Source organism: Ranitomeya variabilis, chromosome 1 (assembly GCF_051348905.1).
Source record: "Ranitomeya variabilis isolate aRanVar5 chromosome 1, aRanVar5.hap1, whole genome shotgun sequence".
NCBI lineage: Eukaryota > Metazoa > Chordata > Amphibia > Anura > Dendrobatidae > Ranitomeya > Ranitomeya variabilis.
Window position 1 is genome coordinate 283,659,723 of NC_135232.1, and position 17,902 is coordinate 283,677,624.

A 17,902-nucleotide genomic window follows, 5' to 3' on the forward strand; every position below is an offset into this window, starting at 1 on the left:
AGAGCACATTGTAAAACAGTCCGTGGATCAACAGCTGGTGGACAACGTTTCTGTCTGGCCCTTCAGCAGATGGATGCTGTGTTGTGCTGAAAGCCACCATGCCCAGCGCAGACATGCCTCTGTCCACCATCAGTCTGTCATCCCCTATGAGTAGTCACTACTCCTCTTCCACTTGAACAACACAGCTTTTATCTGCTGAAGGTCCATGTGGACAGAAACGTTATCCTCCAGCTGTTGACCCACGGACTGTAAATATATTCACCTTGTTTTACAACGTATCCCTGGTGTGTGGGGTTTCATTACTGGTACGGATTGTAACCCTACTCGGGCACCTCATCTATCCCCTCCGTTTATGATTTCATTTTTTATTCCCATTATTTATGGTTCTATTCACATGAGGTTTTTTTCCCCGCAGGATACCATGCAGACGTATCCATTGGTGATCAGTCACAGATTGCCCGTACTAGACTGTGTCCATGAAACCCGCAGACAAGAGACATATGTGTGCGGTCCATGAGTCACATTGGATGAATAGAAGTAGTAGTTTTTTTTTTTTTTCATCAGTGAGTGACACTGTCATTTTGGATCAGAGCCTCAGTGTTATCAATCTGGGGCATTTCCAATGTGCAGCATGTTTAATATTCCTGTGGATTCCCTCTATTAACCAGCAGGAGTTCTTCTATACCGACTCCCCGGCATCATCACTATGGCGTTCGTTACGTTTGGCCCATACAAGTGTTTTCTGGGTGGGCTCCTCATAACATGGAGGACTATCTTTTGCCCTTCCATCTGTGTTCATTCTCTTTTTCAATGATTTTACTTTAGATGCGTAAGAAGGGTCCTGTGCGAGGTACATCTGCGGCGGACACCTAAACAAGCCAGGTCTAGGTACAGGGGCAGTATTGAGGTGTGTAAGTAGGCAAATACTAAGGTGATGGTCCTATGCTGCATCACATGCTCAAACGCTTGGTCGGGTCTCCCTCTATTGGCTGCACATTTCTATGTACTTTCTTCTGTGTCTTCTATGTCTATAGCTGACTTATCTCTTGCCTTATGGGAGTTAATTAGAATATCTCGGCAGAATTATTTTCTTACCCGATCTCAGTGCAGTATGATATAAGGGCAGAGACCCTGATTCCAGCAAAGACCACTTGCTGGGCTTCATGCTGCAGTTTTGACTACTCATCTGCTGCAGATCTACCAGTTCTGAGTGCGGAGCTCTGGATAACCTCACCCACAACACTGGCAGCTTTCTGTGTACACTGTGCATAGGCAGAAAGCTGTCAATCACTGATGTGGAAGACATCATACAGAGCTCATGAATATGGAGGACTACATAGCAGCAGATTTACTAGTCCTTTATTGGTAACATCACTGTTTTATAAGAAGTAAAACAAGCAGCTCAGTAAGTGTCACATCACTGGAATCGGGGTCTCTGTCATTACCTTTTGCTGCAGATTAGGTGGCAAAATCCTGTTGACAGATTCCCGTTAAAGAATGATATGGTGGTAGCGGTGGCTCGCTTTGGGGTAACAAGGCTTCTTTTCTAAGCACCGATCAATGTTTTCTATATAAAATGTTTCTTATTCAGGGGGATATCCAACGTGTAATGAAGATTATTCTCTAATGGCCACACTCGATCATGTTTATTAAAATTTTTTTTTTGTTTTTTTTCTTTACCATGCAGCTACGCAATCAAGGTCAAGTGAGAGGGACAAGTGCTGCCAATGACGAATGAAGCCGGAGCTGACCAAACCGCATGCAGAATTGTCATTTCCATCCGTGTTTATATACCTGTATGGATATAGCTATATAAACACTCTGAGCATAAACTACTTAAGTGTACTGTACCTGACATGAGCAAAAAAATGTATAGCCAGTGCACTGTACATGACTAGTTTACAAGCCGATGAATGTCACGCTGGCGGCCAGGCCATCACATCATCCTGCAAAACCTGTCCCACTTTTCTTTCTTCTAGGTTAATGCCAGGCGAATAAACTGCAGTTCTTTGTTCTGTAACAGATCTACCGGATAGTAATAAGCTGTGGCTTTGATAACGACGGGATTATTATAGTGTCATGTAATGCTGGACTTCAAATAAACCTTTATCTGACATTTATTGGCTGTGAGGACGACCTCACTAAATATCTGAGGCACTGATACACCCTACATTCTCTTAGGGTAAATTATGAATTCACTCTAAAATGCCCAGCAGGTCATATATGCTTATTTTTTTATTAAACAGATTGAATTTGCCATTGCATTGAGCGGCTTTGGTTTCATTGGTCTCTTTTAGCTGTTTATTAGGTTTGCTGATTTCCGTCCTTATCATTCGGAGTTGTCTGTCTTTCTGAGGTCTCGTCCTTTTTTTTCCCCAAAATGGAGCATAATAAGTGAAAACTACTGGTGAAATATCATGAGTACGCTGTGCACACTTTGTAACTAGGTGGTTACGGTGTATTGTTTCACCAGTAGTTTTCTGTGGAATACATCAAACTCATTGACTAGTAGGTTCTTGCTTTCTCCATTTCTTTCTCCGTAGTTTCCCCCCGTGTTTTTTTTTTTTTTTTTTGGAATGAGTCTCACACACGCTCTTGAAAGACGTTGCTCATTTCAGATGTTGCAGTTTGGGATCTATGCAAACTGTTTAATTTCTCCGTTATTTATGCTCTCCAGTCCGAGGCTCTTCTACGTATAAAGTGAATATTTAAATTAATATATAAAGACATTTAATTAGAGGTGTGAGAGGGCGTAACACGATGTCATACAGTTCAGTTGTAGATATATCTGCAATAGATTTTTGTAACTGAGCATGTTCAATGCTTAGTATTTGTTTGGCTTATTAAAATGAAATCTATAGGAAATATTTTAGAAATGAAAGGAAAAATTTTTTTACAAAATGTTCAACTAGAACTGCAACGTTAAAACTCTTGTAGTCTGTGTTCACACTTGCCTTTACCCCCACACGTTTATAGTACATGCCCCTCGTTCTACCTGATTGTTCTAGAGCTTTACATCTCTTATTATCATGATCCAGAAATTATTTCCCTCCGGTGGGAATTAGTCAAACTCGAGGAAATGTTACAGTGTCTTAGTCCAGATTTTAAAATTCAGGGGAACTTTTAATGAATGTATAATGTCAAGAATTGCAGTCTGATGTGTGAACAGTATGTCAAATAAGTGTAAGTAACTAATAAATTTGATCACCAAAAATGTCAGTTCTACAGTTGAATAAAGACTCTTTATTTCAGATAAGTTTGTATCAGCCGCTTCAAAATGACTGAAGTTTTCAATGTGTTCTGGTAACACCTTCATGACCAAGCCAAATTTTACAATTCTGAACCGTGTCACTTTGAGGTCATATCTCTGGAGCGCTTCACCAGAACCTACTGATGTTTTTTCGTGACCTATCGCACATCATGATAATGGCAAAATTTGTTTGATATGACTTGGGTTTATTTGTGAAAATATCAGAAATTAGGTGAAAATTTTGAAATTGATGCAGTTTTCAAACATTTAATTCTTATACCCTTAAACCGGAGTTACTGTATATGACACAAAATAGTTAATAAATAACATTTACCACATGTGTACTTTACATCTGCATTTTTGAAACATGTTTATTTTTTTTTTGTTAGGATGTTGGAAGGGTTAAATGTTGATCAGTAACTTCTCATTTTTTTTCTTCACTATTTACAAAACTATTTTTTTAGGGACCTGATCACATTTCAAGTGACTTTAAAGGGAACCTGTCATCCCGTTTTTTCAATATGAGCTAAAAATAGCTTTAAATAGGGCCTGAGCTGTGCTTTATAACTCTGTCTTTATTGTCCCCTGATTCCCCACCTTTGCTGCCAAAATACCTTAGTAAAGTCGCCGTTTTCACCTGTCAATCACGGCGGTCTGGTCAAATGGGCGTTGTGAATTCGCTGTTTCTCCCCCACCTCTTGCTTTTCCCTAAGTAATTTCTTCCCGGCGTTTGCGTAGTGTTTCGCGCCTGCGCAGTTAAGTCTAATGTCACGCCTGCGCATTATGCTTTGCCCAACTGTGGGCATAGCATACAGCTCGTCTCTGCGCATGCGCAGCTCTTCTCTGTAACCTGTGTGCCCCGGAAGTCTGGCTATGCAAATAGTGTTGTCGTGGATGCCGGTAAAATTTCCCCATCCAGAACTTCTTGCGTAAGTTTTGTAAGAAAATCGCTTATCTACAAAACTTACGCAAGAAGTTCTGGATGGGGAAATGTTACCGGCATCCAGGACAACACCATTTGCATAGCCAGACTTCCGGGGCACACAGGTTACAGAAAAGAGCCGCTCATGCGCAGAGACGAGCTGTATGCTATGCCCACAGTTGGGCAAAGCGTAATGCGCAGGAGCGACATTAGACTTGACTACGCAGGCGCGAAACACTACGCAAACGCCAGGAAGAAATTACTTGGGGGGAAAAGCAAGAGGTGGGGGAGAAACAGCAAATTCACAACGCCCATTTGACCAGACCGCCGTGATTGACAGGCGAAAACGGCGACTTTACTAAGGTATTTTGGCAGCAAAGGTGGGGAATCAGGGGACAATAAAGACAGAGTTATAAAGCACAGCTCAGGCCCTATTTAAAGCTATTTTTAGCTCATATTGAAAAAACGGAGTGACAGGTTCCCTTTAAAGGAACCTATAAGACAGAAAATACCCAAAAATGACACATTGTAAAAACTGCACCCCCTCAAAATTCTCAAAATTACATTCAATAAGTTTATTAAACCGTTCAGGTATGTTCTCCCTGTGTTTGCGTGGGTTTCCTCCGGGTACTCCGGTTTCTTCCCACACTCCAAAGACATACTGATAGGGAATTTAGATTGTGAGCTCCATCGGGGACAGCGATGATAAAGTGTGCAAACTGTAAAGCGCTGCGGAATATGTTTGTGCTATATAAAAATAAAGATTATTATTATTCAGGTGCTTCACAGAAGTTTTGTTTTTTTCCACAATAATTTTACTTTAGCCCCAAAGGTAACAGGAGAAAATGAACCCCAAAATTTGTTGTGCAATATCTCCTGAGTACACAAATACCCAATATGTGGGGGAAAACTACTGTTTGGATGAATGGCAGAGCTTAGAAGGGAAGAAGCACCATTTGACTTTTTGAACACACAAATGGCTGGAATCGAGAGCGGCCACCATGTCGCATTTGGAAATCCCCTGATATGCTTAAACAGTGGAAAACGCCCCTTAAGTGAAACCATTTTGGAAACAAGAACTCTCAAGGATTATATCTAGATGTGTTGTGAGCACTTAGCCTACAGGTGCTTCACAGAAGTTTATAACGGAGAGCTGTGAAAATAAAAAGTCACTTTTTCCCACAAAAATGTTTTTAGCCCCAAATTTAGCATTTTCACAAGGGTGACAGAAATTGCACAACAAAATTGTACAGTGCATTTTCTCCTGTGTACGCCGATACCCCATTTGTGGTGGAAAACTACTATTTGGCCTCATGGCAGGGCTTGGAAGGGAAGGAGCATCGTTTGACTTTTTGAACGCAAAATTGGCTGGAATCGTTAGCGGGCGCCGTGTCGGGTTTGGAGAGCCCCTGATGTGCCTAAACAGTGGAAACCCCTCTCAAGTGACTCTATTTTGGAAATAAGACCCCTCAAAGAATTTAGACTCGTGAGCACTTTAATCACCAAGGTGCTTCACAGAAGTTTATAAACTAAGTGTGAACTGTGAAAATTAAAAAAATATATATTTTTCCTGCAAGAATGTTGATTTTTGCCCCACATTTTTCATTTTCACAAGGGTAGCAGGAGAAAATGCACCATATAATGTGTTGTTCAATTTCCCCTGAGTACTCTGATGCCCCATATATGGGGGAATACTACTTTTGAGGCACAGTGCAAGGCTCAGAAGGTAAGAAGCACAATATTGAAGTATAGAATTTGCTGCAATGGTTTGTGGGTGCCATGCTACATTGGCAGAGCCCCTTAGGTGCAAGAAAAATAGAACCCCCTATAAGTGCTATCATTTTCCAAACCACACCTCTCAATGAATTCATGTAGGGGTTCAGTGAGCATATTAACACCACATGTGCTGCACAGAAATTTATAGCTATATTTTACGTATCTATCTCATTATTGTTTGCTCTTTTTAATGTTTTCTGACCAGGGATCCTTCCCTCCTTACTCAACTTAGTGTCTCCAAGCAGCTGGCTCAGAGACACCATATTGATGCTGAGGACATAGAAGACCCCTGATCTACATAGCACAGGATGGACCAGAACCGTCCAGTGCAAGTGATCCAACAGCCCAAGCCTTCCCATAGTAGCTAGGGGTGCGCCACAGCACCCAGCAGAAATGTATAGCATTTGATGATGAAAGAATAATTACATTTTTACTTCTAAGATGTTGCTTTAGCCCCAAATGTTTAATTTTTATGTCGGCTAATAGGAAAAAATGGACCTCTGTTTATGCAATTTCTCTTGAGCATGCCAATACCCTACATGTAATCAAGAACTACTTTTGAGGCACAGTGCAAAATTTAGAAGGGAAGTGGCCCCATGATTTAGTGCAGATTTTACTGTTCTGGTTTGCTGGTGCTATGACCCACAGGGAGAAACTCTGAGGTGCCAGAACAGCATAGCCACTGCATAAGTGACCCAATCTTATAAACTACACCTCTCAATGAATTCATCCAGGGGTGCAGTGATCATATTGATAACACAGGTGTGTCACAGAATTTTATACAATTGGGCAGTGAAGAAATAATTCATTTTTAACACCAAAAGTTTTTTAGCCTCAGATTTTACATCTTCATAAGGTAAAATGGCACCAAAATTTCCCACAATTTCAGTTGAACGTAGTAATACCACATACATGGCAGTACAGTACTGCTTAGCCACATGGCTAGACTGTGGAGGGATGGAGAACTGATTTTTCTAGAATAGTTTCCAGACTCCATATAATGAGCTCTTAAGTGCTAGAAGACCAGAATTTCCCCTCAAGTGACCCCATTTTGAGAATTATACGCCTTTGAGAATTTATCTACAGGTATAGTGATGATTTGACTCCATGGGTGCTTTATAAAAACAAGCAGCGGTGGATGTTGCTGAGTGAAAAATTGCATATTTGCTGTTGTGGTGCCCAGCTCATGCTTCTGGAGGCATGCACTTGTAAATTAGGCAGTGTCATCACTACAGAAATGCGTGGGCTCTAAATGTGGTTCTAACTGTGGGGCTCAGAAGGGAGGGGGGCATTTGCATTTGGGAGAGTAAAATTCACTGGATTTCTTTTGGGGGCAGAGCCCATGTACTACCAGTAACGTGGAAGCCCCCTATATTTCCGTTAACTGATGATGGACCTAAGTGGGGACTTGTTTTTTTTTTGCAGATGGAGCTGAAGCTTTTATTGGGAACATTTTACATAACGTTTGGGATCTTCTTGTGCACCTTTTTTCTACCACACTTTTTCCTTCCACACAACTTTCCATTAATATGCTTGGATACAGCACTCTGTGAACAGCCAGCTTCTTTAGCAATGACCTTTTGTGGCTTACTCTCCTTGTGGAGTGTGTCAATGACTGCCTTCTGGCCATCTGTAAAGTCAGCAGTCTTCCCCATGATTGTGGAGCCTACTGAAACAGACTAAGGGACATTTTTAAATGCTTAAGAAGCCTTTGCAGGTGTTTTTTTTATTCTAATTTACTGAGATAATAACTTTTGGATTTTCATTGACTGTAAGCCATAATTGTCAACTTTAACAGAAATAAACACTTGAAATAGAGCAACTCTGTTTGTAATGACTCTATATAATATGAGTTTCACTCTTTGTATTGAAGAACTGAAATAAACTTAACTTTTTGATGATATTCAAATTTAGTGAGAAGCACTTGTATCTTTGTCTATGGACTTGTTTCGTATTCATTCTGCTGCAAATAAAAGCTTGAATTGTCATTGAAATGCTGCTTCTATTCTAAGGTCAGAACTTTGGCTTGGCCTTTCCAAAATTTTAACATTAGTCTTGTTTAACCAGTTCAGCTCATTTGTCCCCGTTCCCGACCACTCACATGTTAGGGTTTTACTGTACATGTGCTTTTAGTGGCTCTAAGAAAAATTAACATTTTGGATATTTAAAAAATGTTAGCCTTTAAAAAATTTTTTTTACATTTTCCCTATCCCTACATGTAATCAAGCTGTTTGCTATTACTGTAAGACACTGTTTTTTCACCAGCAAAAAATGAACAAAAGAAACCACAAAACAGTATGCATGAATAAGCCTTTAGAGAAGATTTCTTACTCATTCCTCCAGTTACCAGGCAGATGTCTATCATATGATGACCTAAGTTTGATACATTTTAGTATCAGGGCAAATTCGATTAAAAAAATGTTAAATTGCAATCCTCACTTATATGTTATTACAATCTAATATTGATGGCCATCATAAATATAAGATTATCTGTAAGACCATAAAATGTATATTGACTTTTGTACTCAATCTAACATTTAATTCATCAACAGACTACGGTAACTTTATAAATTCATTACACAATTTATCTTGTAGGCAAAATATAAGAGTAGATCTAAAAATGATGCTACATTTCTGCAAAATCAATGCAGTAATGTACAGAGTCCACTAGAGGGCACAGTTATCAAACCTTTCATGCTTTGTGGTTTACCATGTCTCAACAGTAGAGATGATTGGATTAGAAACCTGGCTAAATCAAAATTTGAATTAGCCAGGTTTGACAAATTTTTCACCCAAAAACTTTGATTTGCACCGATTTTGCTACAAAGCTTCAATTTTCCCCAAGAAAGACTTTTAGAGCACTGAGGTCTCCTAGTACTTTATTGAACCAACTTTTGAGCTTCTAGCAAACACAGCTTTTGTAATGTCCAAGTGACCGCATATCTGACTGGTTGGTAGCTTACAGTAATAGCATACAGCACAGAGAAATATTAATGCATTTTAAAACTATAAAACTGTCCAAAAATTATCCCTCGTTTTTTTTTTTTTTTTTTTTATTTAGGCACATTGTTGTGTTCTTGTCTTTTAATCCATGAGAGTGACTGAAATTACCTGCATGGAGGGAGTCTCATAATTCACCTGCTTAGTCCTGTGGTCTATTATACCCACCCAGGGGCGGTCCCGGTTTGGGTCCGATGGGCGTCGCGGTCCGGGGCCTCCCATCTTCATACGATGACGTCCTCTTCTTGTCTTCCTGCCGTGGCGCAGGCGTACTTTGTCCTGTTAAGGGCAGAGCAAAGTACTGCAGTGCGCAGGCGTCGGGCCTCTCTGACCTTACCCAGCACCTGCACACTGCAGTACTTTGCTCTGCCCTCAACAGGGCAGACAAAGTATGCCTGCGCAGGAAAGAAAAGATGGGAGGCGCTGGACCCGGACTGCAACACCCATTGGACCTGAACCGCACCGGGACCGCCCCTGGGTGAGTATAATCTAATGTGTTTTTCTTATCTTTCAGGTTACATTGGGGGCTTATCTACAGCATTACAGAATGCTGTAGGTAAGCCCCTTATGGTGGTGGCCGCAGCTCATACTCGAATTTTGGGGTGACAGACTCCCTTTAAAAGTGAATGAACCAAAGATAAATCTAAATCAAACCAATATTTGGGTGTGACCACCCTTTGCTTTTAAAACTGAATCAATTCTTCTAGGTACACTTGCACAGTTTTTGAAGGAACTCAGCTGGGAGGTTGTTCCAAACATCTTGGAGAGCTAACCACAGGTTTTTTTTTGTGGCTGTGCAATTCCTATCATCTCTTCCAAGTAATTTGAGAAACTCAATGTTGAGTTCAGTGTTCTATGGGTGCCATATCACGTTCAAGACTCCTTGTTCTTCTTTACACTGAAGAATAGTTCTTATTGACATTGGCTGTGTGTTTTGGGTCATTGACCTGCTGCAGAATTATTTGGAGTTAATCAGACACCTACCTGATGGTATTACTCAATGGATATTGTATCTGACATTAGGTTTCATCATTGAGGATACCATTAATCCTGACAAAACTCTCAACCCTAGAGTGGTGCTTAAAAGTTTGCAAACCCTTCTGAATTTTATAATAATCTTTTATTTTTATATAGCGCTAACATATTCCGCAGCACTTTGCACACATTATCATCGCTGTCCCCGATGGGGCTCACAATCTAAATTCCCTATCAGTATGTCTTTGGAATGTGGGAGGAAACCGGAGAACGCGGAGGAAACCCACGCAAACACGGGGAGAACATACAACTCCTTGCAGATGTTGTCCAAGGTGGGATTAGAACCCAGGACTCCAGCGCTGCAAGGCTGCTGTGCTAACCACTGAGTCACCATGCTTCTACATAGGTTTGAACCAAAACAAAACTACAACTGATTTAACTAAAGAAGATAGAGAACCAAGTCAAAGAAATGAGTAAAAATATTAGACTTTGTCATTTTTTACATGAGGAAAATTATCCAATATCCTATATCTGTAAGTGGCTAAAGTATGTGAAGGTTTAGGATTAGCATACAATTCAAAGGTGATACCAAATTCTGGAGTTTTAAATCAACAAGATGACCAGCAAGTGTGAGTGGACAACATATTTTATTTAAATAACAGGGATATATCAAAGTCTGATCTTTACAAATCGTTTGTGGAAGTGTATCATGGCACAAACAGAGAAGGTTTCTCAGAAGAAAGTTGTGTTACGCATCGGCCTCAGCTCGACAGGGATTTATCACATTCCCCTATGGCCGCTGCCCTCTAGCTCCACACCGGGTTTTACAGGTGTCCCAGTATACTCCCATGTCATCATCTGCCTACTCCTATATAAGGCCCACTAAGACACAAACCTGTGTCTTGGTATTAACCCCTTAACGTGCAAGTGAGTAATCTGCTACGTACAGGTGATCTAATCATCGCCTGTATGTAGCAGAGCCGATCAAGTTATGGCAGCTTCTAAAAAAAATCAAACATGCACATATTTGGTATCGCCGCATTCAGAATTGCCCAGTCTATCAATAAAAAAAAGGATTAACCTGATCGTTAAACGGCGTAGCGAGAAAAAAAGTAAAAGCTCCAGAATTACGTTTTTTTGGTCGCCGCAACATTGCAATAACGGGCGATCAAAAGAACATATCTGCACCAAAATGGTGTCATTAAAAATTACAGCTCAGCGTGCCAAAAATAAGCCCTCACCCAACCAGAGATCACGAAAAATGGAGAAGCTACTGGTATGAGAAAATGGCGCAAATTATTTTTAACAAAAGATTGGAATTTTTTTCACCTCTTAGATAAAAAAGAACCTAGGCATGTTTGGTGTCTATGAACTTGTAATGACCTGGAGAATCATAATGGCAGGTCAGTTTTAGCATTTAGTGAAACTACTAAAAAACCCAAACAAAAAAAACTGTGGGATTGCACGTTTTTTGCAATTTCACCGCACTTGGAATTTTTTTTCCCATTTTCGAATACACAGTGTGGTAAAACCAATGATGTCGTTCAAAAGTACAACTCGTCCGGCAAAAATAAGCCCTCACATGGCCATATTGACGGAAAAATAAAAAAGTTATGGCTTTGGGAAGGAGGGGAGCTAAATATGGAAACGCGAAAACAGAAATACCCCTGGTCCTTAAGGGGTTAAGAATCCTGGTTCTGTGCAGCATTACGTGCTCTTGGCCTACCTCTACCTATGTTATATTAGACTTTCCTGGTTTCTATCTGCCTCCAGTGCTTCAAGTCCTTAATCCATACATGCCTTCTTACTACTTACTAGTGACGTGTCTCAGTGCACGGTGTATTGCAGCGGAAGTTACTCTAATAAACGAGAGAATAATTAGGGAACAGTATGACTCAGGCCGGTTTCACACGTCAGTGGCTTCGGTACGTGAGGTGACCGTTTCCTCACGTACCGGAGCCACTGACACACGTAGACACATTAAAATCAATGCATCTGTGCAGATGTCATTGATTTTTTGCGGACCGTGTCTCCGTGTGCCAAACACGGAGACGTGTCAGTGTTCGTGGGAGCGCACGTATTACACGGACCCATTAAAGTCAATGGGTGTTATGATCTGGTGGCCTAAGAGCAGCATGGGACGTACTCCGGAGAAGGTGGTACCTGTACTGACCGCAGACCCTGAACCTAACACCGCAACTAGAAGTAGCCGTGGAATGTACCTAGCGCTCCCTAGATATCTCGACACAGCAGGAGGACTAATTACCCCTAGAGATAGAAAAGGGAAAACTATCTTGCCTCAGAGAAAAATCCCCAAAGAACAGGCAGCCCCTCACAAATATTGACTGTGAGAGGAGAGGGAAAAAACATACACAGACTGAAATGAGAATTTAGCAAAGGAGGCCACTTCTAGCTAAATAGAAAGGACAGGACAGAGTACTATGCGGTCAGTAATAAAAACTAGAAAATATCCACCACAGAAAATACAAAAACTCCACAGCTAACTAAAGATATGGAGGGTATATCTGCATCTCCAGAGATACCAGCTTGGCTAAAAAAAATCCTAATACAGACCAAGCTGGACAAGACAAAACATAGAAAGGAACTGAGCAATAAGACCAAAACATGTGGACAGCAAATCAAGGCCAGAACTTATCTTTGATGAAAAGAACTGCAAAGCAGAAGGAACCAGGCAGGAATGTGAATCCTCCAGGAACAATGGACAACTGGCACTGACTAAAGGGTGAAGCAAGACTAAATAGCCCTGTCCAAATTGCAAAAGGTGAAAACACCTGATAAATGCTGTGATTCAGAGACAGCAGCGCTACCACTTACAACCACCGGAGGGAGCCCAAGAGCAGAATTCACAACAATGGGTCCGTGTAAAACACGTACCGCACACGGACGTTCTCCATGTGCCGTGCAGGAGACAGCGCTCCAGTAAGCGCTGTCCCAACCACATGGTGCTGAAGCCGCGATTCATATCTTCTGTGCAGCAGCGTTTGCTGTAAAGAAGATCTGAATAATCCATTTTTTTAGTGGTATTTCGTGTTTAAAATAAAGCTCCATGTCCCCACCCCCTGTGCGCCCCCCCCCCCCCCCCCGCTGTTCTGAAAATACTCACCCGGCTCCCTTGTTGGCTGTCGCTGCTTCCTGTCCTGGCCGCACCTTCTACTGTATGCGGTCACGTGGGGCCGCCGATTACAGTCATGAATATGCGGCTCCACCTCCCATAGGGGTGGAGCCGCATATTCATTACTGTAAATGAGCGGCCCCACGTGACCGCATACAGTAGAAGGTGCGGCCAGGACAGGACACTGCGAGGGAGGCGGGTGAGTATTTTCAGAACAGTAGGGGGGCGCACAGGGGGTGGGGACATGGAGCTTTACTTTAAACACGAAATACCACTAAAAAAATGGATTATTCATATCTTCTTTACAGCAAACGCTGCTGCACAGAAGATATGAATCGCGGCTTCAGCACGATGCAGGGGACAGCGCTAAACTTTAGCGCTGTCTCCTGCACGGTGCGTGTGGTACCCAGTGGGCACACGGGAGGCACACGTGTGCCACACTGATGTGCCACAGAAACGCAGGGGCACACGGACACGGATAATTCCGGTACCGTTTTTTTCCGGTACCGGAATTATCTGGACGTGTGAGACTGGCCTCATACAGATTCATTAGGTTTTAGGCGCTGATTCCCTTCCTCACATTTTCATTGACTTTGCAGAGTGAAGTGCTCAGTGAGGATCACACCCATATGTAAAGAATGGTTAACCCCTTCACCACCTTGGGTTTTTTCCGTTTTTGAGTTTCCGTTTTTTTGCTCCCCTCCTTCCCAGAGCCATAACTTTTTTTATTTTTCAATCAATATGGCCATGTGAGGGTTTGTTTTGTGTAGGACGAGTTGTACTTTTGAACGACATGGGTTTTGCCATATCGCATACTGCAAAACGGGAAAAAAATTCAAAATGCGGTGAAATTGCAAAAAAAAGTGCAATCCCACAATTGTTTCTTGTTTTGCTATTTTACTAAATTTACTAAATGCTAAAAACTGACCTGCCATTATGATTCTACAGGTCATTACGGGTTTGTAGATACCAAACATGTATAGGTTCTTTATTATTTAAGGGGTGAAAAAAAATCCCAAAGTTCTTTAAAAAAGCAAAAGTGGCGTCTCCATTTTTTGTGATCTCTGGTTGGGTGAGGGCTTATTTTTTGTGTGCCGAGCTGACGTGTTTATTGATACTATTTTGGTGCAGATATGATCTTTTGATTGCCCTTTATTTCATTTTAATGTAATGTTGCGGCGACCAAAAAACGTAATTTTGGTGTTTTTACTTTTTTTCTCGTTACGCTGTTTACAGATTAATTGTTTTTATATATTGATTGATCAGGCAATTCTGAACGCGGTGATACCAAATATATTTTTTTTATTGTTTTAATTTAAATGGGGCGAATAGGGGCGATTTGAACATTTATTTTTTTTATATTTTTAAAAAAAATTTTTTTTTTACTTGCTTCAATAGTCTCCATGGGAAACTAGAAGCTGCGATCATCCGATCGCTTGTGCTACACTGTAGCTAAAATGCTCACTTGCTATGAGCACTGACTGCTGGACAGCACTCAGGAATCCGGCTATAACAACCACAGGGGTCTGCTGCAGACCCGTGTTGTCATGGCAACCCCTCGGTGACCCACAGTCATGTGACACGGGCACCGATGGACATGGTTTGCGACGAGATTGACAGTGGCATTTAACATGTTAACAGTGGTAGGTGGATCGCGATTCCATCCATGGCTGTTAGGGGCACATGTTAGCAGTTTAAATCAGCTGACATGTGCCGGGAAAGTTGCGGGCTCACCGCCGGAGCCCGCAGCCAACAGGAGGAGCTGCCTTTGACGTAACTATATGTCTAAGGTGGAAATGGGGCTTTTAAAGAGTAACCGCCGTCTTAATTTTAATTTCATAAACCACTAATACATTGGAAAATAGGACTCTTAGGATGTATTACAATCCGAGAAATCTGCTTCTTTCACCTCCAGGACTCTTTGAAAATGAATGATGACTCCTGGAGGAGAAAGAAGCAGATCTCTCCGATAAGATATATTGCAATGTTTCTTATTTTCATGTGTACAATTGACTTATGAAATAAAAATTCAAATGATGGTTACTCTGTAAGTGTTAGTACAGTCCACATACATAATCATTTGGGTAGGAAAAATTGCTTCTGTCTTTTTTTGAAGGGTGGCAGAAATTCCCTTATTCATATTTTTGCCAGCAGAGGGCACCAAACGCCTAAATCCTGACAGAATCCACAATGTGTGAACATGGCCTGAATTGGAAATAAAGACAAACATGTCAGGTTTACCAGGACACTACTTTTCAAACAACAGGAAACATAACAGGAAAAGGGTCATTTTTCTCTATGGAATGAAGATCCAAACATATATGGATAGTTTTCCAAAGTGTTCTTTTGGAACAAAACAAAACAAAAGAAATACTTCGCCCTTAGAATGCATACTGTATGTGTATGCCATCTACATACCCTTTGTGCTTTAAAATACAGTGGCATATTTTTTTATATATTTTTTTTTCTTTCTTAACATTTTCTAAGGGCAAGGACTAACTGAAAACAGCTGCACTTCCTCTTTTGTCCAGAAGATGGCAGTAAAATGTCCCTTTAATCAGCACAAGGAAATCATTCTTCCATTGTAAAAGTGAAAGTAACCATGATGCATGGAAACTTCCAAGGTTCATTTAGTTTTAGCCGTCAGTAGTGAAAAGGGATAAACGTTTCAACAAACAACAAATTTGGGAAAAAGAATGCAACTTGCAAATGTTCTTTATTCAGCTTGGTTTTCATTGGGCGACTCTGATTTCTATATTGGACTGTTACGTACCCAGCAGGCACTTCTTAACTCATTTTGAACATAAAAATGTATTATCATATTATTATTGCTAATGTTAATTTTAGATGATGAATAATTGCTTATAATGTCATAATATGTTTAAAAATAATATGAATAAATCAAGTGTTAATAAATATAAATAATCACAGTAATAATACAAACTACAAATATATTAATAAATTATATATTAATAAATTAAATATTAGAAAATCTAAACATTGTAATTGTACAAACTGTAAGTATATAATAATAAAGTTAATAAATAAAATAAAATATGAATCATCATAATAGTATAAAATGGTCTTAAAACATATTAATAAATATTAATATTAGTAAATTAAATATTATAATATATTAATATAATATATAAACACTATAATAGTACAAACTGTCAATATGAAAAGAAATATTAATATTAGTAAACTAAATATTACAATATATTAATATAATCACTATAATAGTACAAACTGTCAATATGTAAAGAAATATTAATACATTAATATAATCACTGTAATAGTATAAAACAGTCATAATTAGCAAAGATCAATATTAAATTATGGTAAATATTAAATATAAATAATCAATGTAATACAAAATCGCCATAATATATTAATAAATATTAATACATAAAATATTAAATATTCTTAATCATTGTAATAGTACAAAACTGTCATAATATATTCATAAATATGAATATATTAAATATTAATAAATATAAATAATAACTGTAATAGTATCAAACTATAATATATTAACAAAATGTTTATATTAATAAATTAAATATTAAATATAAATGATCACTGTAATCTTTAAATGTCAGAAAATATATTAATAAATAAAATATTCATACATTTTAATAGTTACTGCTATAGTCCAAAACTGCCATAATATATTCATAAATATTAAGTCAATAAATATAAATAAATATATATAACGTAATAGTACAAAACTAAAATTCTGTAGTAATAACAATAATGGAATAATGGCAATGCCTTAAGAAATGATGGTGATAAAGCAGTTTTTAGCATGTAGTTAGCATGATGTGCTATTTCTGCGTAGCACGTACATGTCAGCACAGCTCCCGATCACAAGGCTGTGACTGAGACGTACAAATACAGCAAAGAACGCCGATCTGTGTAAGCTATCAGCCCTATAAAAATAAAGTGAGCAGAAGTCTCCCTTCCCCCGAGAGTCCCGGGGCCTCGCTCATTATTATAGAGGAGGTGATACTTTGTGCCCCTTGAGGTGAGGAGCTTTAATATGCCCGTAATTCAGAGAAGGTCAAGTGTGGCCAACGTGGCGAGGTTATGTCACATTATTTGCATATTATTGATCCGCTGAACATGTGAGATAAACAGCCTCATTGACATGTCTGTGAGCAGCCGGCGCACAATCCAGGGGGCTGCTGACCGCCCTCCGATCATTACATGGCAATGCCTCTGCTACACGCAGTATTTAGGCGTGTTTCATATGCCTGTACCCGGGGGTCCGGACCTTACATTGCACAATAGATCTATATTATCAGTTATGATCCGGTACCGCACTCTGGATAGGAGCAGACGACTATTTTGTCTACAATGGCGGCTTACCCTCAGAAAAACAAAAAGGAGTTTTTTTCTGAACCCTCACTGTTCTCACAGGTTATTTACGGAGGATTTACTCACAGTATTTTAGTGAAGGAATAAGTCTGTAGGGCATAGAAAGTACATTACATGCAGTGATCCTGAGGGCTCGATCCAAACACCGCAAGCTCTGGGGAAGTGTTTTTCCTATAGGTTTCTCTGTGGGACTTGAAAAGACTAAAAGTATACTACATGCAGAAGATGACATTCAAGAAAAAACACCCTAAAAACAATTGCTGCAGAAAAAATGTGGCAGAAAAAAAGTATGTAAAAAATCCCTTAAACCTGACAATAACAATATATATACAGTATATATATACAATGCATAGAAGTAATGACCGCGCCCATGCTTCTGGTGGACCGCGATATCAACGCCGGGTGTAATAGATGCTGATCAGGTCAGGATCCCCATGGCTTTTCCTATAGATTCCCCAGTCACTGT

The 17,902-nt window shown here is 39.8% G+C and overlaps 1 protein-coding gene across 1 annotated transcript in view; it reads left to right on the plus strand.

Moving 5' to 3' along the window:
* PITPNB (phosphatidylinositol transfer protein beta) overlaps positions 1–2,257 on the plus strand; it is a 54,870-nt gene extending 52,613 nt beyond the window's left edge. The window contains exon 11 of the mRNA XM_077295169.1: positions 1,688–2,257. Coding sequence (XP_077151284.1) covers positions 1,688–1,738 — 51 coding nt within the window. The 3' untranslated portion in view covers positions 1,739–2,257. The remainder of the gene's footprint in view (positions 1–1,687) is intronic.
* The last annotated feature ends 15,645 nt before the right edge of the window (positions 2,258–17,902 follow it).